We start from the raw sequence: 23,609 nt of genomic DNA, 5'->3' as shown, positions 1-23,609 counted from the left end.
AGTCGTTTTGATTAGCTTTTTTGGCAATTTTTTTCTTATAAACATATGGTAAAACAGGATGTAATGTTCCACTGATTGTGATTTCAAATCTAAAGTGCTACTTTTTCATTCCAGAAACCTAAAACAAACATCTGGTGGTTATTGCTCTGAGAAAAAAATGTACCTTACTGTATTACCTCTGTCTGTGATTCAAAATTATGGACAATACGAACATGTAGACGAGATTAAGCCACAAAAGCTGAAGTTGGTCCATTCCATACAAAAAAAGGAAGAAAGAATAGGCTTCTGGGTTTCCTTTAAAAGAGGGAAAAGGATAGAGACCACATAACAGCCTTAAGTCCTTTCTGCCTCTTCTTGCTTTTAGTTACAAACTACATTCATATAGCCAGGAGGGCTGAGGTAAATTGGAGAGGAGTTGCAATAAGATTAGAAAATACTTTGCCCATGAGAAAAAAAAGATTTGCATACTTCCTTTTCTCTGTCCCATATATACTCAGAATCATTCCACTTTCTCTCTACAGTCAGTCTTATGTTACTATACAGTGTTGTTAATTAGAATTGTTTTTCCTACATTAAAACTTCTGCCCCACTTTTTCATATTTTCTTTTAAGAATTATTCTAGCTCACAAATTCCATTACCAGGTAACACTTGGAATAGAATTTTAAATATCTGATTTGTAATATTGTTCATTTCAGGAAAAAATATTTTTATTTTTTTATAGGTGTAGCTATCCTATTAACCAAACCTTCTGTAATATCTTCCCCTTGAGGGGAAAAATGAAATCTTATGAGGAGAGGTGATAAAGTTATCATTTATATGGGATATCAAGTTATATAAAATATAAATTTGTGTGTGAATCACTTATATGAGGTATCATTTATTAGTGAATTCACATAAAATAACCCTTAGCTTTGTTTTTTAGCCTATCCTAATAAAATTCAATACAGATTTTGCAAAGTAGTAGCCCAATCAGGCAGCATTAGCAATTCATTTCCCACAAATTAATTTCAGTATGGTCAAAAAGATTCAGAATCAAAAATCTTCTGTGAGACTACTGTTTTTGCATCTTTTCTCAGGTCACATCTAGAGATTTGGGTTTTATTCTCTGAAAGTGTGGCTTCCATATTTGAAACAAACCCAAGTCTTACTTATGTGGCTTCAAACTGCAAAGCCACAAGATTGAGACATTTTATCCACAAACATGGACTAAAACAAAGACACTACAGTTCATTGTCCATGGGGACATCACCACAAACACCAATAAGAGTGACCTTGCTTCCTCATGAAGGTATACTTATACCCATTTTTTCAGAACACTTACTCCACATTCAGGTGGATCATTTACAGGGTTCCCATTTCTTAATTTTTTTTCAATATCTTGAGTTAGGGTTGCCAGATTTAGCAAATAAAAATAGAGGATGCCCAGTTAAATTTGGATTTCACATAAGCAACTTATTTCTTTTTTAAGTTTGAATGTGTCCTATACAATATTTGGGTCATGCTTTACACTAAAAATGTATTCCTTTGTGGGACATACTTACACTAAAAGTTATTTGTTGTTTATCTGAAATTCAGATTTAACTGCAGGTCCTATATTTTATCTGGCAACTTACACTGGGTTCAACAATGAATCCTCTCCCTTGCAACTCCCCGACCCATAGGAGGATTATATCAACATCTCATAATACTACTATGATACCATTAGTGGAGTTTAGGTACTTAATAATGTAGCAAGGAATCTCTAACCCTCCCTGGGTTTCATTTTCTCACCTATCAAATAGGGAATTAGATTGGAGGTATTTCCCCCAAGACTGGTTCTAACTTGTCCATGCTAACAGCCTTAGAAATGAGGGCTCCCTTAATGCTCTCATTTGCCACAGAAAACATAACTGGACCTATTTCGGATGCATTTCTTTTCTCTCCAAGTAAGCAGCATTTAGATTACGAAGTACTGTTTAGATTACTCTATTAATGGCTTCTCCCTTAAAGATGTTTAACCTAAATTCCTCCAGGATCAAAGAACTCACCCCTTGTTCTTTCCACACCCATTTGCCCTAATGCCAGATTTTTCTCACTAGTCGGTGATCAGATGATGTGATCATGAAAATGGAGCTCTGTGGTGGGTTCCGACCGTCAAAAATAACTTCCTGTGAACAGAGGCCATCTCCAGGGTTTAGACAACAGTCTGGAGCAGCTCGTTGATCTCTTCCGCCATCTAGTGGAGGCAGGGCTGCTCTCGTCAGTTCAACTTTCTATTCAAAGCTTCAAAAGTTTCAAAGATTGTAAATCAAATGAATGAATTGTTTCATTTTTGTCATTACAATAAAAAAGTATTTACAGAGTTTCAATAAACAAAATATAGTAAGTGTTAATAAAAATTAAGTGAAACGCAAGGGCAGACTTTTATACATGGACAGTATAGATTAATTTGTGCGATTTAATCTCTTCACTATGTGCAAATGTTAACTTGAACACTAAAAAGTAAAAATATAGACTAGCCCTAAATGTTTCAAAGAAGTGTTAGCTATCTTGGGTGGCCTTATTTAGTGTTAAAGGATTTTTGTTTGTTTAAAATAAATGTAACCATAGCAGATGAAAAGAAAAGAAAGGGAAAGGAAATAAAGTTGTGATAAATATTAAACTAATAAAAAATGTCTCCATTCTACATTCATCACTTGTCTTCAACTAAATTAGGGCATATTATACTTATTATTCATATCAATGTTACACTATTTAATGAGTGCTGAAAAATATTTAATGTCCTATAATATAGAACTTTCTTCAAATGACACAGTATTGGGTTTAATTGTGTGAATCTAATATGAAAATAAATTTCTCTAATTCCAATGAATGAAATGAAACACTTCTAAAGTGTGACTTATTTCCCAATAAAGTTGTTTTTATTTAGTAAGTATTATAGAAAAAATGTTTCTGACATTTTAACATTTTCTGGTTTCCTTTTTGATTTTACTTTAAAATCCCAAGGCTGTTATGTAAGTGTTTAGATGTTTTTAATGAAAGATTTTAATAAGAATACCACTTCATTTCATAATGCACTTGGGAAGTCAACTAAGAAATCTCCAATTTGTTTTCCAGGGTGGGAAAATCCCCATAAGGTGGACAGCCCCAGAAGCTATTGCCTACAGAAAATTTTCCTCAGCAAGTGATGCATGGAGCTACGGCATTGTTATGTGGGAGGTCATGTCCTATGGAGAGAGACCTTATTGGGAAATGTCTAACCAAGATGTAAGTGATACTGATGATTAAATTGTCATTTTGTGAATTGAAATACATTAGCATCAAGGGGAAACATGCCTTCTGCCCTCACTCAAATTAACCCTTCCCTTTTCTCGGGGCTTGTGGGTGAGTTTGAGAAGCTGGATGACCTTTCACTCTGAGCTGTATTTGGTATCCTAGGGGCCAGCTGACAGGCTGTGCCATGCATGTGGGTGCCAGAACCACATCTTAGATCTGAGACATCACACATGTTCTAATGCAGCACGTGTGCTGTTCCTATAGCCTTAACCTACAAGTAAAACAAAAGAGTAATGCTTATCTTTCATTTCTTTCTAAAGGCCATTTACTGCATCACTGTGAAAAGCGAATTAATTTAGACTAGAAATCACAGAAGAAAAACAGTATCTGCTCCTAGGCCATATATTATCAATATATGTGTAGAGTATGGCTCTTCTGAAATTCAAGACCCTTAATGCCATCTGTTTTGTTTCTATTTCATCTAGACAAATACTTTGGTGGTTGATATCATAAAACAAGACAGTTAACACACATTTAACTGCATGACTTGTCCAAAATGATAGAAAAAATGGTCAGAAAATATAGATACCCTGACCATCCAAGTAAGTGTGCTGTCAGAGTGAAAAGTACCTTTTAATTCTTTACTTCCTTATCTCAGAATTCAGGCTTTGTCTAGTCACTTGACTTGCTCAAAGCATCTGAAGGCTTCTAAGACAATAGTAATAAGAAATCATCTGCAATATGGTTCCAAATGTTTAGATGAAAATAAAGACTATCTAAAATCCCTAAATATACTTATAATACAACTATTGTCACATCTTTTTCCTATTTTCAAGTTAGTTACTTGAGCACTCCCCACTATACTTTTTACCCACACCAACTTATAAACTGTCCAAGTATCTCAAGGACTTAGTCACAGGGAAAGTTTATCCTTTTCTAACCAGGCTTATAGAAGACTGGATTTTGGTCAGTTCACCATGGCTGTGCCACATAGTGTTGTTTTTAAACCTGAGGCTGTCTCCGCCCTGTGAGTGCTTATTGACTCCATGGAGAATGTCAGGTCCAGAAGTATTAATGGCAGCAAATTTGAGGTCATCCATACTCCTTGGTCATTGTCCTCCAAAGCACAACACCAAAACACAAAGCAAGTGTCCTGCAAAACATCTAGCCTGGAATACAAAGTGTGCCATAAATAACAACCTCCATTCCAACCCCCGATACTTAGACATTTTTTAATCAAGATTATTTGTCTAAATTCCACTGTTCTTTGGACATTTTTATTTTAAGGACCTCATTGCTCTCCTCTGCCTTTGGACTTCATTTGCAGCCCAATTGCCATCCTTCAGCTCGTCCTCGAATTGAATCTCAAAAGCAGGAATTTTCACCCCCACTCCCAAAAGGAACTCATCTTTCTTTTTAAACTAGATACCTAAGGTAATAGAATCCCTGGAGTCAGTCCGACCATAGCTCCTGTTCTATTCTAAACCAAGGATGAGTTGCCTGTTTGCCCTACTTAGGCCAAACAGGCAAATCTCCAGAAAAAAAAAGCTCTCCTCCGTAGGAGACACAGAATTCCCTGCATAGAAGAGGCTACACTTCAGGTACCCTCTTTAATCGGTATCACATTTAGACCTTGTCTTTACTAGTCCCCTGACAGACCTAAAAAGAAGTTGCCTAGGTCAGAGAGTTCCAAAGTTTATTAATGATATATCTTTATCAGTAAAAAAAAAAATAATAGAACACCCAGCCGATATATACATATTTGTTTGCATTTATATACAAATATTGCTATACTAGTATATTCATTAATTCATTGAAAAAAATTTTATTGGGTGCGTACTCTATTCCAGGAATAAGGAATAGCAGTTCCATCTGAATTCTCAACTGAGAGTAAACGTTACTCCTGGGAAGAACTGTAAAGGTTATCTAGTCCAACCTCTTGGTTGTATTGGTCATGAAAGTGACTCATAGAAAACTTATGTAATTTTCCCTAGAATCACATTGCAAAGTGATTTGTTCTTAGAAGACAATTCTAATAAACTTCCTGGGCAAGTCATGGGCAAGGAGGAGAGGCAAGAATTGCTTCTTTCATGGTATTTTGCCTTTGACTCTATGTAGCACCCTTTACAGAGCCAGTGGTTTCCAGCGGAAGAGAGACAGACTGTAAACAAAATAAATCAGTACAAGATACAGTATGTGATATGATAATCACTACTATGAAAAAAACAAGGAAGATAAAAAGTGCCGTGTGTTCAATTTCAGATATATTATATATATATTGCAAAATATATTAATAAAAGTCAATCCTAAAAAAGTAGGATGAGACAAAAAATACTTAAAAAAGTTTATTTTTCCTTCCCTCTAGATTATTGTCTTACTACCTAGGTGCAGGTACCACCAATTTCATAACCATGGCTATGGTGATGTGGGCGAAAATTCAGTCATGAAAGATTTAGCTTTTCGAAGAGCCTCAGTTCATGACTAATAAATTCATTGAAAGGACTGAGTTAGATTACGTTTACATTCCCTTCCAGCAGTAACATGTGATAATTTATAACCTCTGAAGAAACACTTGACACATTTTTCTCAGCAAAGGAGTGATTCAAATTGCTTTTTCCTGAAGTTTAGGGCATTGCTGACTCTCTGTGGAGGTGCACATAATTAGACAGAAATTCCACAAGTAAAGGTGCTAGATCGCAAGACAGATTTTTTAGGAGAGCCTCCACCGCAGGATAAAACCCAAATGTATAGTTTTCAACAAAGCCTACCATGTAAATTTGTTCTTAATTGTCTAGAGTAGTCCAAACCCTGTTGTCATTCCCTCCCTTCTGGCCAAGTATATTGATGATCTGTGTCCAAGCTGACCATTTAGAGAGCCATTTTGTCTATTAAGCCTCATTTGGCCACAGACATGTTTTATCTGGGACCAGGAAAAATTGCCGCAGCCAGGAACAGGCTCCCAACATTAAGCCCATTTTCATTCAAGGCAGAAAGCTGAACTCTCTTATGCAAAGCCTCGTTGTTTTCCAAGGCCCAGGTGGGAGCTAAGCCTGTGTATTTTTATGGCCTTTGTGTGAGTTACCCAAAGAATATTCAGGGAAGGGTCTGAATAGGTTAAAATTAATTAATTAATTAAAATATTAAGTTCTAGGGGAAAAAAGCCCAAATCTGAGGCCTTCAGATAAATACAAGGCTTCAGGAAGGTAGTAAGAGTTTAAACCTTTTCTGTATCTTGTGAATATTTTTTTGCTGCCACAGTAAAGAGAGTTGAAATTCTGTTTAGCTTAACATATTGGAAGTTAGCATATCTGTGACAAATCCTGTAACCAGAATTTCTGTTTGGAAGCAGGCATAGCTTAATCAAAAATTTCCCAGCTGCAGTCTCCAAATACTGGCTATTCCCTATTTCTCCTGCATTTCTCTTTTGTTTAGTCAAAGTAAAGTCCTATGGTTGAATTTTTGCAACCAAGGTGTATCTTAAATAAGGAAAGTCATGTTTTAGACAATAAAAATTCAACTCTGTTCTGTTAGGATATTTTATATTTCTACTACATTTTGATGAGTTTAAACAAAGCTGTGGGCACCCATCAAAGGGAATGTTAACATATTTTTTGGTTTTAAATAAATTTAGGAGATTTCAAATAGTTTATACACAATGGTGTCTCCCTTCTGCAGAACTGTGGCTTATTTTAGTATAATAAGCAATTCTGAGTTTGCAAAATCTGTGTTAGTGAATAATATAGTAAGTTTCCCAAAAGTGAGTGGTATTGTACATTAGGGAAAAGAAAAAAGAAAAAAAAAGTGCACAGAAGTAATCCATAAAAGACCTAACAAAGATAACGGCAGGTGCCATCTGCTTAGTCTTTCAGCAATTACTTTTTAAACATGTGATAGTCACTGGACAAGGTGTGCATGTGGAAAGGGGATTGGGGTTTAGAAAACCCAGTCCTCCCTCTCCAATAATCCACTGTTTAGAGGAGAAGATGAAAGTCTGGTATGTTTAGTCTTATTACCCCAACCAGACTGTGCAATCCTTAAGGCTAGAGGATGTGCCTTCTATCTTTATTTAATAAAAACAATATTGTCTGGATACAGTACAGTTATTTTGAAAATATATGCCAGAAAAAGCTTGCTGATTCTATTATTCAGGGTTCTTTTGGTTATAAATGACAGAAACCTAACCTGATTAATGTAAGCAAAATTAAGGACATTTATTCATGAAACTAACAAGGTGGTTTAGCATGGCTGCATCCAGGGCATCATGCAGGATTTTCAGTGTCTCCCTAGATCTATTGACTTCATTCTCTCCTACTGCAAATGTTGTCTTTTTATACTCCAGGGTTCATCAATCTAGTTTAGCAACCCCAGCAGAATGAGACCTTCTCTCTGTCAAAATTCATATACTGATCCTATAGAATATTCCTGTTGATGCCTTTGAAGTCCTGCCCAACCTTGAACTAGGACACTGTGATATGCCCAGCTAGGTTTATGTGCCTGGGCATCTGTGATGCCTAAAGCACTGTGGTCGACAATTCCCTCATAATCACAGGAAGTGAGGGAGGAATTACCCAAAGGAAAGTAGTTGTGTTGCAAGTACATGTATTATAATTTCCTATTTTGATGTATATCATTTTAGAGGTGGACTTTGTTTATTACAGTACAAAATTGCATCCAAATATTAACAATCTGCATCATTGATTTCTAATGAGGAAATAAATCATTATTGGGAAGACCATAAGGGCTTTAGAGCAGGCTTTCTTAACTTCAGCACTGTTGACATTTTTGGTTAGAAATTTTGGGTGTGGAGACTGGGCCTATTCCTTGTTTGTAGGACATTTGGAAAAATCCCTGGCCTCTACCACTAGATACCAGTAGCAGCCCTCTCAGTTGTGATACCCAAAAGCGTCCCCGACCGTTACCTAGTTGAGGGTGGAGGAGAAAGTTGCCCTAGTTAAGAACCACTGCTTTAGAGCCAAAAAGATCTGAGTTCAAATTCCAGCTCTACACCGGCCATGCGTACTTGGGCAGGTGGTTTAAACTTTCTGAGATACAGTATAAAATACCCAACTGCAGAATTTGAAAGACTTAGAAAGTGTACATAATTAGATACAGTGGTACATAGAAGTTGTTTCATTAATCAAAAGCTATAATTTTAACCTGCATTTGCTGAGCTTATTATAAACCACATGTTTTAGATTATTAACTCATTTTATCTTCAGAATAATTCTCTGAGGCAGATACTATCATTAGTCCCATTTGTAGATAAGAAAACTGAGGCTTAGAAAGTTTAAGTAACGTAACCAAGGTTATACAGCTGGCTTATGGTGGAAATGAAGTTCAAGCTCCATCTTTACTCTAAAGTACATCCTTTTCCCTGCTAAGCTCTCCTATAGAAGTCTAATTCTCAAGGGAGTCTCCATAAAATTCCCGCACAAGTAGTCAAAGCATCTTTAATTATGTATGCCATTCTGTCACAAGAGAAATGTTTTCATTATTTCCTATTATCAAGGATATGTGTGTTGACTCACCATTGTTTGGAAATAAAAATCTTTTCTGTAGTATTTTGTCTCTTGATGTTAAACATTTATAAAATGCACCATATTGTTTTCATTTTTCTTAAAAATATTTTAAGAAAGTAGCTTAAAATCAAATTCTAATGATCGAATTGTTTGGTCTATTATCAGCAACATTTCACAGACATATTGAAGGAGTATAGTTCCTTGCTATTTTCTAGCATGGGAACTTTTACTATTTATTTGTTAAAGGTATTCAGGGTAATGTCTTACATTATTTTAATCCAAGTTCAAAATAATTGTTACTTCCTACATAAGGGGAGTACCTCAGAATGCTAGGAGCTACACAAGTTCCAAAGATGACACCAAGGGCACTGAGCTCTTCCCTCCAACATTTACAGCATGTAATGTGTTTAAAAGAAGAATGTGGAGGCAAAATATGAACAGCAGGCAACATTAAATAATGAAATCCCCACAGAGCTAATATGTAGGGGAAAAACAAGCACCACTTAAATGAGAGACGACTAAGCTCGAGGTAATGATCTGAATACAAGACTGGAGTCTTAGGTTTTGGGTTTTGGGTTGTTTTATTTGCTGGCATGATGCTGTGAAAAAAAAAAGCAATTCTCCTTGAAGCAGTTTGATACCCAAATGCCTCCTAGGTATGGCATCATTTAGACATGTGCAATTTAGCTAGATCAGTTTTCCAAAAATAAAACTATCAGCATCTCATTTGAGGTTTACTAGGAAACACAACGCTGCCTCAGTATTTTTTTTCCTTTACTTTTCAAAAGCTTTACAAAGCATAAGCTGTGTTTTAGATTGCTTTCTAACGATTACCTGAGGTAAAAAAAAAAAAAAAACGAGTTTATCTTCAGGGTTTTCTTTTTGTGGGTGATATGGTTGAAAACAACTTTTTGACCTTATCTGAACTGATTCCTTTTTCAAAATGCAAGAAGGAAGAAAATAACCTTTTACCATAATTCTATAACCTTTCTCAATTATGGGTCAGAACTTCAGAGGAGAACAGCAGATGTGGAGAATCCACTTACCTAGAAACTCAGCATGATTTTATGACTCACAGAGTCCAGTCATTTCTAATTTTTGTCTCTGGTTAGATTTTCCAAGCTCTGCTTTATTATGTAATGGTCCTTGTGTAATGATCTGTATAAGATTCAGTAAATTGCTGAAGGCCCATTCCCATTATTTCAACTTTCCATATTACAGAGAGAACTTTTGCATTTATTTGAATGTGTGTTCTAAAAAGGCAATATTCAAAATGGCCTTCTTCCTCTCAGTTTTTAGTAATTCCTGCTATTGGTTGATAGGCAATAGCAACATTTTAATTAAATACATGCTAACTTCACTAGCATGATGTATATCTACTATAGTGGCAAGAGTAATAGAGAATATTATGAGATGCAGTCAATCATTATTATAAATAATTCAAATAACGAAGTTCCAAGTAAAGGAACCAGTAACCCATATGCTAGTACCACAAAATATTTTTTAATTAAATGACCACAAATCAGAAAATTATAACTGCAGCAACGTTTTCAAGTAAATAATAATTATACCTTAAATTTTCTATTTGGAAAAATATATTTATTATCTTTAGTTCTTACAATTTGTATTCATTTCGATCCTTTTAGAGTATTAACAAAGACAGCATTTAAAAATCCCCCTTTCCTTTATACTCATAAACTGTTTTTTCATCATTTATTTAGTGAGCTCAGTGAATGTATTATTTAGAGTTTCCTAGTATCTGTATAAGGTCAAAATGATGCACTAGTGAAGACATTTTTTCTTTATTTCTTTTTTTACCTCCAGATAGACTTAGGAAAATGGTTCTGAGTTTTAAGAACTTTTTTTTTTAAGAAAAATGACCTTTTTTAAAACTTTTTTTAATTGTATAGTGTAACATATACAAAGCAAAGAAACAAAGGCAATAGTTTTCAAAGCACTCTTCAACAAGTAGTTACAGGACAGATCCCAGAGTTTGTCATGGGCTACCATATGATCCTCTCATATTTTTCCTTCTAACTGCTCCAGAATATAGAAGGCTAGAGGGCTTAAATATTTTTTTAATCATCACAATAGACGTTTTATCCTTCTTTTTTGTGAAAAATAACATATATACAGAAAAGCTATAAATTTCAAAGGACAGCACCACAATTAGTTGTAGAAAATATTTCAGAGTTTGAGATGGGTTAGAATTTCACAATTTTCAGTTTTTACTTCTAGCTGCTCTAAGGTACTGGAGACTAACAAAGGTATCAGTTTAATGATTTAGCATTCATATTCATTTGTTAAATCCTATCTTCTCTGTATGACTCCACCATCACCTTAGATCTTTCCATTCCTCTCTTTATGGGTGTTTAAGCTATGGCCAGTCTAAATTTTTCATATTGGAAGGGTCTTTCACTAATATGGGGTAGAGAGCTGGAACCATCTGATGTTCTGAAGAGACTGGGCTAGGTTTCAGGACATATCTGGACCAGGGACCAATATGGAGGTTGTAGGTTTCTGGAAAGTTCCTCTAGTGCATGGAATCCTCGTGGAATCTTATATATCGCCCTAGATGTTCCTTAGGATTGGCTGGAATGGTCCTGGTTGGGGATTAGCAGGTTATGATAGGTAGCAAGGTCTAACTGAAGCTTGCATAAGAGCAACCTCCAGAGTAGCCTCTTGACTCTATTTGAACTCTCTCTGTCACTGGTACTTTATTAGTTACCCTTTTGGTCAGGATGGAATTGTTGATCCCATGGTGCCAGGTCTGAATTCATCCCTGGGAATTATCTCCCACATTGCCAGGGCAACTTTCACCCCTGGATGTCATGTCCCATGCGAGGGGGAAGGACAATGATTTCACTTGCAGAGTTGGGCTTAGAGAGACTGAGGCCATCTGAGCAACAAAAGAGTTCCTCCAGAAGTAACTCTTAGTCATGCCTATAGGTAGTCTCTGCTTCTCCACCACCTACATAAGCTTCACAAGAGTAAGCCTCATGATTGAGGGCATGGCCTGTTGATTTGGGTGTCCCTAAAGTTTGACACAGTATCAGGGGATTCCCTGAAGGTAAGGCTTAATAGTTAACATATTTTTCTCCCATTCCTCAGGGGACTTTGCCAATGCTTTTTGATTATCTGCTTAATATACTCTAGGATGTATCCAGGCATTACAATCATCTATATAGGATTAAAGGACCTCTTTCTTGTTCTATGATCCCAGTGTTTCAATTGCTCAAATGAGCTGTACAGATAGGTTGAATTAGATTATGTGCTACAGAAAATTTCAGTTCCAGACCAAATAAACCTTCTTCCATTGGTCTCAAAGAGTATGTGTGGTTCTAAAATATAGATACTGTCTTCCTTACCCCTATGTTCTGAATTATTATAATTCCAACCTCTTTGGTTTCATTCTTATCTCTAAATATCAGGTTATATATCTAAAACAGCCTCTCAAAACCCAGAAATAATAATCACCACTCCGGACTTAATGTGTCTGCTCTAAAAGCTTACAATGTAGGCCCCTGTTTTCTTATAAGCATTTTCTACAGGTGACCATACCATTCTTGTTTATCATTTCTGGCTAATTTTGTTTCACCAAATGTCCCACATGTTCATTCACATTGTTGCATTCTATATTAGTTCTTTTTTAGGGTTCTCTGGAGAAACAGAATCAACAGGGAATACTCACAAATAAAAATTTATAAAAGTGTCTCATGTGACCGCAGGAATGCAGAGTCCAAAATCTACAGGGCAGGCTGTGAAGCCGACAATTCCAATGGAGGGTCTGGACGAACTCCACAGGAGAGGCTCACCGGCTAAAACAGGAAGAGCCTTTCTCTTCTAAATCCTCCTTAAAAGGCTTCCCATGATTAGATTAAGCCTCACTCGTTGCATAAGACACTCCCCTTTGGCTGATTACAAATGAAATCAGCTGTGGATGCACCTGACGTGATCATGATCTAATTCTATGAAATGTCCTCATTGCAACGGACAGGCCAGCACTTGCCCAACCAGACAAACAGGTACCACAAGTTGGCCAAGTTGACACATGAACCTGACCATGACACATGCCCCATGACTTTGTTCCTTTTTGTAGCAGCACAACCTTCATTCATAAGTATACACTATCATTCACTAATCTGCTTCTCTATCAGTGCATCCTTCAGCCACCTGCATTCATCGGGCATCATATAGAGGGCCCAAAGTCCACAGTCCATCAACATTCTCAATTTGAGATAATTTCATTGTCCCCAAGAGAAAGAAAACCAATAAACACACCCTCACCAAACAGAAAATCTAAATGTCCTCTTAACTCTTGTCCCTTCCCCCATTATTTACCTCTGCTATTGCTGTGGTAGTGCTGATGATTTCTTTTTGAATATAGCTCATAGCATGCAATAGCAGTTTTCCCCCTGTACCCCGGACTTAAACACTCTTTATACAAGAATCGTATCTTTGAAGTAATTCTTGTGAGAACTAATTCATATTTCTAGTATTAATCAGTGGGACACATAGGTCTATACAACCCTTTTCATTCTTCTTGGTCTTCAATATGGTAATATTACTTACAGACCCACTAGAGAACACCTTCATTCCTATCTATTCCCTTACATTGGAGTTCACCCTTATTAGCTAACGGTTCACCCATCTCTAGCTTCTATGTATCTCTAAGTCCCCTATATTCTATGTTATAAGCCTCTGATCATACCTTTATACTGGTCATAAAAGTGGAATCATAGTGGTATCTATCCTTTGGTGTCTGGCTAACATCATTCAGCAATATGTCCTCAAGGCTCATCCATCTTGTCATGTACTTCAGAACGTCATTTTGTTTAACTGCTGCATAATATTCCATTGTATGTATATACAACATTTTGTTGATCCACTCATCTGTTGATGGGCATTTGGTTTGTTTCCATCTTTTGGCAATTGTGAATAATGCTGCTATGAACATCAGTGTGCAAATGTCTGTTTTTGTCGTTGCTTTCAGCTCTTCTGGGTATATACCAAGTCGTGCTATTGCTGGGTCATAGGGCAACTCGATATTTAGTTTCCTAAGGAAATGTCAGTCTTCCATAGAGGGTGCATCATTATACAACCCCACAAGCAGTGCATAAGCATCCCAGTTTCTCCACATCCTCTCCAACCTTTATAGTGTCCTGTTTGTTTAATAGCAGCCATTCTTATAGGTGTGATCTCATTGTAGTCTAGAACTGCATTTCCCTTATAGCCAATGAAAATGAGCATCTCTTCATGTGCTTTTGAGCCATCTGTATTTGCTCTTCAGAAAAATGCCTATTCATATCTTAGCCCATTTTATAAAGGGTTGTTTGTTCTTTTGTTGTTGAGTTATGATTCTTTGTATATACAGGAAATCAAACCTTTGTCCAATATGTGATTTCCAAATATTTTCTCCCATTGAGTTGGCTGCCTCTTCACCTTTTTGACAAATTCTTTTTAAGTCCAGAAGCATTTGATTTTGAGGAGTTCCCATTTATCCATTTTTTCTCCTCTTGTTTGTGTTTTGGGTGTAAAATTTAGGAAGATATCTCCTACTACTAGGTCTTGAAGATGTTTCCCTACATTTTCTTCTAGAAGTTTTATGGTGCTAGTTCTTATATTTAGGTATTTGATCCACTTTGAGTTAATTTTTGTGTAGGGTATACAATGGGGGTCCTCTTTCATTCTTTTGGTTATTGATATGCTTCCATGCCCAGTTATTGAAAAGACTATTTTGTCCCAGTTCAGAGGATTTGGGGGCCTTGTCAAAATCAGTTGACCATATATTTGATGGTCTATTTCTGCAGTCTCGGTTCAATTCCATTGGTCAGTGCTTCTATCTTTGTGCTAGTACCATGTTGTTTTGGACACTGTGGCTTTATAATATGTTTTTTGTTTGTTTGTTTGTTTGTTTGTTTGTTTTTTAGGTGCATAGTCCAGGAAATAAAACCTGGGTCTCCTGCATGGAAGGCAAGCATTCTACCACTGACCCACCCATGCATCCTTTAATAGGTTTTAAAGTCAGGAATGTTAATCCTCCTCCTTTGATCTTTTTTTAGAATGCTTTAGGTTATTCAGGGTCTTTTTCCCTTCCAGATGAATTTAATAGTTAGCTTCCAAATCTTCAAAGTAGGTTGTTGGAATTTTTATTGTTACTATGTTGAATCTGTAGATCAATTTGGGGAGAATTGACATCTTAACTATATTTAGCCTTCCTATCCATGAATAGGAAGTGTCTTTCCACCTATTTAGATTTCCTTTGATTTCTTTTAGCAATGTTATGCAGTTTTCTGTGCACAAGTTCTTTACATCCCTAGTGAAGTTTATTCTTAAGTATTTCATTCTTTTAGTTGCTATTTTGAATGGAATTTTTTCCTTCAGTGACTCTTCAGTTAGCTCATTGCTTGTGTATATAAATGTTACTGATTTTTGCATATTAATTTTATATCCCACCACCTTGCTGAATTTGTTTATTAGTTCAGGTAACTTTGCTGTAGATTTCTTAGGATCTTCCAAGTATAATATCATATCATCTGCAAATAATGAGAGTTTTATTTCTTCCTTTGCAATTTGGATGCCTTTTATTTCTTTGTGCTGCCTGATTGCTCTAGCTAGAACTTCTAGCACAATTTTGAATAATAGTGGTGACAGTGGGTATCTGTGTCTTATACCTGATCTTAGGGGGAAGTTTTTAATCTCTCTCCATTGAGTACAATGCTGGCTATCACTTTTTCATGTATTCCCTTTATCATATTGAGGTAGTTACCTTTGATTCCTATCTTTTGGAATGTTTTATAGAAAAGGATGCTGAATTTTGTTGAATGCTTTTTCAGCATCAATCGAGATGATCATGTGATTTTTCCCTTTCAATTTGTTAATGTGCTGTATTACATTAATTGATTTTCTGTATTGAACCATCGTTGCATTCCTGGTATAAACCCACTTGGTCATGGTGTATAATTCTTTTGATGTGCTGTTGAATTTGATTCGCTAATATTTTATTGAGAATTTTTGCATCTGTGTTCATGAGGGAGATTGCCCTGTAGTTTTCCTATCTTATAGCATCTTTACCAGTTTTGGCATTAAAATAATATTAACTTCATAAAATGACTTAGGTAGAGTTCCTTTTTCTTCAATTTTTTGGATAAGTTTCAGCAAGATTGGTGTTAATTCTTTATGGAATGACTGATAAAATTCCCCTGTGAAGTCATCCGGCCCTTGGCTTTTCTTTGTAGGAAGATTTTTGATGACACATTGAATCTCTTTACTTGTGATTTCTTTGTTGAGATCTTATATTTCTTCCTGAGTCAGCCTAACTTGTTTGTGCATCTCCAAGAATTTGTCCATTTCATCTAAGTTGTCTAGTTTGTTGACTATATAATTATATATATATATAGTTGTTCATAGTACCCTCTTATGATTTCTTTTATTTCCTCATGATCTGTGGTAATGCACCCTTCTCATTTCTGACTTTGTTTATTTGCATCATCTCTCTTTATTTCTTCGTCAGTCTTGCTAGTGGCCCATCAATTTTATTGATTTTCTCAAAGAACCAATTTTTGGTTTATTGATCTTTCTATTGTTCTTTTCTTCTTCTATTCATTTATCTCTGTTTTAATGTTTGTTATTGTTCTTCTTCTATTTGCTTTGGGGTTAGTTTGCTATTCTTTCTCAAGTTCCTCCAGGGGTGCTGGAGCTCGATTTTTGCTCTTTCTTATTTTTTAAGATAGGCATTTAGGGCAATAATTTCCCTCTTTGCACAGCCTTTGCCACATCTCATAAGTTCTAACAAGTTGTATTCTCATTTTCATTTATCTCCAGATAGCTTCTGATTTCTCTAACAATTTCTTACTTGCCCCACTGGTTGTTTGAAAGTGTGTTCTTTAATCTCCATATATTGGTGAATGTTCTTGTTCTTTGCTGGTTATTGAGATACAGCTTCATCCCACCGTGATATGAGAAAGTGCTTTGGATAATTTTAATGTTTTTAAATTTATAAAGACCTATTTTGATCTATCCTGCAGAATGTTCCATGAGCACTACAGAGGAATGTATATCCCTGTGCTTTGGGGTGCAATGACCTATATTTGTCTGTTAGGTGTAATTCATTTATCAAGCTATTTAAGTTCTCTATTTCCTTGTTGATCTTCTGTCTGGTTGTTCTATCTATAGAGGAAAGTGGTATATTGCAGTCTCCTACTATTATTGTTGGAGCATCTACCACTCCCTTCAGTTTTGCCAATGTCTGTCTCGTGTACTTTAGAGCTCCTTGATTGGGAGCATAAACATCTATGGTTGTTATACCTTCTTGGTGAATTGATCCTTTAATTAGTATAGAGTGTCTTTCTTTGCCTCTTATGATGTCTTTACATTTAAAGTCTATTTTGCCTGATGTTAGTATGGCTACTCCTGCTTTCTTTTGGTTACAACTTGCGTGGAAAATCTTTTTCCATCCTTTCACTTTCAATCTATTTGTATCCTTGTGTCTATGATGAGTCTTTTGCCAGCAGCATATAGCTGGATTATGTTTCTTAATCCATTCTGCCAATCTTTGCCTTTTAATTGGTTAGTTCAGTCCGTTAACATTCAGAGTTATTACTGAAAAGGTGTTTCTTAATTCCACCATCTTATCTTTTTCATTTTATTTGTCAGATCTTTTCCCTCTTTCTTTGTATTCTTTAAATTACCCTTAGTGGTACTTTTCAACTCTGTGCCCTCCTTCAGACCTACCTCTCCTGTCTTTTCTTTTCAGCTGGCAGAACTCCTTTTAGTATTTCTTGTAGGGCCGGTCTCTTGTTAACAAATTCTTTCAGGACTTCTTTGTCTGTGAAAACTTTAATCTCTCCCTCAATTTTGAAGGACAGTATGACTGGGTACAGAATTCTTGGCTGGAAGTGTTTCTCTTTCAGGATCTTGAATATATCATACCACTGCCTTCTCACCTCCAGGATGCTAGTTGAATAGCCTGAACTTAGTCTTATTTGGTTTTCCTTGTATGTAGTAGATTGTTTTTCTCTGGCTGCTTTGAGGATTTTCTGCTTCTCTTCAACATTTGACAGGCTGATTAGTAAGTACCTTGGGGAAGGCCTATTTGGGTTTAGTCTGTTTGGAGTTTGTTGGGCTTCTTTGACTTGTATATTGATGTCCTTTATGAGGGTTGGGAAGTTTTCCCCATTATATCCTCAACTTCTTCCTAGCCCTCTAATCCTCTCTTCTTCTGGGACACCAATGATTCTTATATTTGTGCACTTTGTTTGTCTATCACTTCCCTGAATTCCAATACATTTTTTCTCATCTTTTTTGTCATTTGCTATTTTGAGTCTTTGAAGTCAATTATCCTGTCCTCTATAGCATTTATTCTTTTTTTCCTCTCTCTTCAGATATGGTGTTGTATACTTCTAGTACGTTTTTTATTGGTCAACAGAGTCTTTAATCACTCAGAGTCTTTAATCTCTGTAATATCTGCTATTATTCTATTTATTCTTTCAAATTCCTCTTTATGCTGTTCTACTGTCTTCTTGATCTCTTTTATGTCATTTTCTATCCCACTTATTTTATTAAGTAGAGTTGTATGAAGATCCTTGATTAGTTGTTCCAACATCTGTGTCTCCTCTGGTGTTTTAATTTGGTCATTAGTTAGGGCTATATCTGTCTGCATTGTGATATGCTTAGTGATCTTCTGCTGTCTTCATGCATGTAAATATCTTGATAGATTTACTCTGGGAGTTAATTTCTTTCAGTAGTCTAAGGCCTTGTGTTTGCAGGATGGTTGTCCATCGGGGAGAAGGGCACAAGGTGGGTCACTCAGTGCAGTGATTTGTTTCAGGGCAGGTATAGGCAGAGGTTGGGATTGTTATGCTGATGCTTGTGAAAGTGGGTGCCCAGTAGCCAGGGAAGATATAGCTGTGCTGGTCTGGGGCACGCAACCCTGGTGTGCCATGATCTAAGGCATGGGGCCCTTTGTGCACATGCATAGAGCCGTGTCAGCAGGTCAGTATTATGCCTTCATGGATTGGGAGCAGATGTGACCCAGCTGTACAGGTCGGCACTTTCTCAGAGCTGGGAAGTGAGGCTGAGGGCCTTGCACATGCACAGGTTTAGGGCTGCTGTAAGGTGCGATTCCCAGAGCTGAATGACATGATTGGGGGCCCATGCATATGTGTGGGCCTGTGAGTGCCATAAATGGATGTACAGAGCTGGAGGGCGGGTGGAGTGAGGCTGTGTAGCACTATAAGCAGGGGGGCAGGGGTAGCTTAGGTATGGAAGTTACTGCCCACAGCCTTTATGCACTGGCAACAGCTGTGGGGAACAGGGTGGGGGAGGTAGTGCTCAGGAGGGGTGCAGGAGAGGTGGGTTGGGCTGCATTTGGGGTGGAGGTGTGGGGCAGGTACTTGCACTGGGGGCTGGTGAGGTGGGGGCGCCTGGAACATGGGGAATGGGAGCAGGTGATGGAATTCGGGTTCCTTGGGTGTAGGGTAAGTGACTGGGTCTCGGCTGTGCTGGTGAGGATAGCGCTCCCAAGGAATGTGGCCTGGCTTACTTTCTCATCCCGGGTTCCTGTCCATGCACACCTGCAGGCGCCGCACCTCCGCGCCAGACTCCAGCTTTCTACCTCTCAGTTTCTCGGCCTCTGCAACCAATGTGGTGCTGTCTCATGTGGTGCAGAAGGCTCTTCCAGATGAGCAGCACTACAGAATCGCCATCTCTTCACCCTCCTGTCCCTTCTCTAACTTTTCCATGGAGCAGTGCTAATCTCAAGCTACTCTAGTCGGCCATCTTCCCAGAAGTCCCCGCAGAAAAACTGGCTTTTAAAAAGTAGATTTGGAGTATCTTTTTATATTTCCAAAAGGTGTAATTTGTTTTGATGAGACTGGCATGGTAAAGAATGTCATAGTTTCCAAAATGTTCCTAATCTTAGTTTATCAGAATATATTCTGGCCCTATCTGGATGTCTTGCTCCCTGCAAAATCCCATCTGAATGTCTGGAGCATCCAGATATAGAGGTATAATCAAAGATTCTGCAAATTGAGCAGCTTTTGGTTTTAATGACTCTTAAAAAAAGCTTTTTGAGCTTAAAAGACCCACTGCAAGCACCTAATCTGATTCCCTTTTCTTTGTTGATGAGGAGACAGACACTTTCCCAAAGACAGAGCTCAGAGCTTTTTAGTGACATCAGTGGAACTTCAAAACAGTTCACATGACTCCTTGGCTCTTTCCAGTTCTTGCAAAGCAAAATCTGGGAACATAAAAGACACTAGTTATCTCAGTTTCAAGAATTGTGACTTTCAACTGTTTGGGATAAAGATTTTCCATATAATAAATCATGTCAAGACTCATTTTCCCTAGAAGAGTACTACACTTCATACACTTCCCATTTTGGTCACTCATTCTACAATCTGCAAGTTTATGATCCACTAACACCAAGCACTTTCCATTTTGTATAAATCCTTGACATTCTATTGTGACTTCCAAAAATGAGGCTTGAGAACTATCTTAAATGTAGGATTTTTTTAAATGTCTTTATCTTAAAGTTAGGAAGGAAAGCTTAGGTTTCCATGCCCTACTATTTTACAAATAACAAAGTAGCCTCAAATGTTTTCTGTCTGTATCTTATTCGTTCACCACCTATTGCCATTTTTCTTAAAATACACTGACTTTCATTGGGGTTTTGATTGTTTTTCACTGAGTCATTACTTTTGTATATAGAAATATATTGACTGATAAAGTGAGCATGAGATTATAAGTGTAATTTACCTGTATTTACTTATCTTTTTTCTGCTCATGTAGACATATCCTTTATATTGAATATCAGGAAAGCACATTATTAATATTTTCAATTTCTTGTATTATGACTCTAAATATCCTAATCTGTATAAGTAATTTTTGTCATAAAAACTAAGTCTATAATGGGATGCTTTGCTTCACTGTATCTCATATACTTAAAATTATAGGTTTTCCATAAAACCATGATGAATATTTAGAGAAAAGATGAAAATAAAATCATTTTGCTTTCCATTAATTAGTGTACATTTCAATCCATACTAAAACTTTGAGGCAGTTTCTTTTTAAAGAATGTATGAGTAACTAAATGCAATGTGCTTCTCTTTTGGATATTGTTTTCAGTCTTGTACCATAAATATGTGACAGCCTGCACAGCCCAAATAGGTCTTATTCAGTGGTATTTTTCAGGGATAGCTCAGTGTCTTCATATTGACTGTCTAATCTTTGTTTGCCTTGTTTAATAAAAGGTACACATTACCTGCTTTGACTCAGAAAATATCAACATAATTGGAAAACTCATCAAATTCAGCAAGAGCAGAACAGTCTGCTATGTACCCTAACTGAGCCTTGATGTTGATTCTAGGCTGTTAAAAACTTGCAGTGTCAATGACAAGGAACCAGTAAGGTCTATTTAGAATACCCAGACAGATTTTAGATAATAATTTCTGACAAAATCTCGTCCTTTTTACCCCTGTATAGAAATGACTGTTGTAGTCATCATATTTTTTCACATTATTTAAATTTTCTTCTTACATTTTTAAATAAGAGCATCATCTTGTATAACTCTTCTCCCAAAGGATGACAGCCTAAGATTGTCGTAAAACCAAACTGTTACAAAATTCTCTCCAGTTAATTATCACCCCTTCATATCCCAAAACAACAAGGCTCAATTAGTGTTTTAGACAAATCATGCCATATGCTGCCGGCTCCTTGTCAGTCCTTAATTAAGGAATCAGAAAATACCCATAAAGCAAACCTTCTCACAAAAGAAATGTTTATGAAGATAAAGGTTATTATAGGTTTTCTTCAGCTGTACAGCTTTCATAAATCACATATTTGACCATTAAAGCTCCATTCTTTGACTTAGTAAGTCATTGTGCTAGGTACTAGGAATATATGGGGAAAAGAAACAGTCACCACTCTGATAAAATTGGGTGAGGAAGGAGAGGGAAGCAGCCAGAGGTGAAGACTGAAAACCAGGAAAGACCTTGATGCGCTTGTGTACCGTTTCATTAAAAACCCCTGCAGAATTTCAGATGTAGAAGGAACATGACCAGAGTTCTACTTCAGTGGACTTTCTCTGGACATATTATGAGGACTGATTGGAGGAGGGAAAGGGGAGACAGGGAGACCAGATAGAAAGCTGTTGTAGGAATCAAAGTGAGAAATAATTCATTGGAGAGGAAATTTTTTTAAAAAGGGACATATTTAAAAATATATGGAAGTGGTAGGATCCACATGACAAGCTAAATGTGAGCAACCAAAATGACAGAAATCCCAAAGGAGGAGCAGGTTTAGTTTTTCACACAATAAGTATAAGGCAATTGTGTGACAGTTTTATGAAGTGAGATGTCCTATAGGTGAATATAGAAAATTGGAACTCAAGAGAAATCTGAACTAGAGCTGTCATCTGGATATCATACAAAAGAGGACCCAAATTCTAATTCTGGGGAAATGAGTCATGAATGTGGTTCAAGACTAAGGATGGATTTCCTCTACCACTGCCATGATTCAGATTCATGATTATTACCTTGATAATAATATTGGTCTATTCTTCAGGAAGTTATTAGCTGTTTAATATTGACCCAATTAATCAGTTTGAGCTTCAGTTCTCTCACCTATGGTATTCCCAACATACCCACATAATAAGGTACTTTGAGACCTAAATAACATAAGCTATGTTAAAAACACCTGGCCCAGAAGATGGTATCTGTTACTTGAATCTGAAACCAGAACGCTCATGGGAAGTTGACTTATCATCCCATTCCCAAACTGCCTCTCCTCCTGTGTCTTCTATCTTTTCCAAATAACCAAGCCAAAAACCTAGAAGTCATGCTCATGCCCTGCTTCTACTGCCACATCTAATCTCATCCCAGACCCGTAGATTCCTGTCAAATCCGTTCACTTCTTCTCGTACATCACTGCAGTTTCACCAAGACCACCCAGATCTCTCACCTGGATCTCTGCAAGCTCATTCTTGACCTCTTTGCATCTCTCCAATGCCACACTCCACACTCAGCCAGAGTGATTTTTCTAAAAAGCAAATGAAAGTCATTTGCTTGTTAAAAGCTTTTCTCCTTTGCATAAAGTCTAAGCTTTTAGAATGCAAATCCTTCATGACCTCAAGAAATATGATATTCTACTTAAACTTCCAACTTCAAATCACCTTTTATTCTTTGATCAGGTCATATCTACTCTCTTCTACCCACCCACTTGATGCTGTTACAGTTATATATCCTTTAACATTCAGCTCATGTTCTCTAAGAAGCCTTCCTAGACTCCCCAAATCTAGATTAGGTACCTGTCCCACATACTCCTAGCACCTTGTACTTCTCTTAGCTGGCACTTTCCATATTCATACTCTCTGGACTCTTTCACCAGATTATATGTTTCCTAAAAGCAGAGATATGTCTTATTCATTATGTTATTCCTTATACATATAATGATCAATTCAACATGATCATTTAACTTTGCGTGTGTGTGTGTGTGTGTGTGTGTGTGTGTGTGTGTGTGTGTGAGTGTGTGTGTTTGGAAGAAGAAATGAAAAAACTCCAATAGAAAGATAGATTGTTTAACCAATTTTGTGAATCAAATTGCCCAAATCTCTTCTCTGTCTACATTTGGAGTCAAATTTTTACCTTGGTAAGTTAAACCTCTCTTGGATTCAGTTCCTCATCCAAAATAGAGATAATAATAGGACCTATCTTATAGGATTATCATGAGGATTGAGTTGATACATGTAAATCACTTAGAACTGGCACTTTGTAGTACCCATAAGCTCTCAATAATTGTTAGCTGTTACTTATTATTGTCACTGATGTTATTGTTGT

General features: G+C 36.8%; 1 protein-coding gene across 1 annotated transcript in view; it reads left to right on the top strand.

Annotated features, from left to right (window-relative positions):
* EPHA6 (EPH receptor A6) overlaps window positions 1–23,609 on the top strand; it is a 951,964-nt gene that overhangs the window by 904,077 nt on the left and 24,278 nt on the right. The window contains 1 exon segment of the mRNA XM_077118650.1: window positions 3,098–3,247. Coding sequence (XP_076974765.1) covers window positions 3,098–3,247 — 150 coding nt within the window.

This window comes from Tamandua tetradactyla, chromosome 10 (assembly GCF_023851605.1).
Source record: "Tamandua tetradactyla isolate mTamTet1 chromosome 10, mTamTet1.pri, whole genome shotgun sequence".
Lineage (NCBI taxonomy): Eukaryota > Metazoa > Chordata > Mammalia > Pilosa > Myrmecophagidae > Tamandua > Tamandua tetradactyla.
The sequence above is the reverse complement of the archived record's forward strand: the minus strand, read 5'-3'. Positions and strand labels throughout refer to the sequence as shown.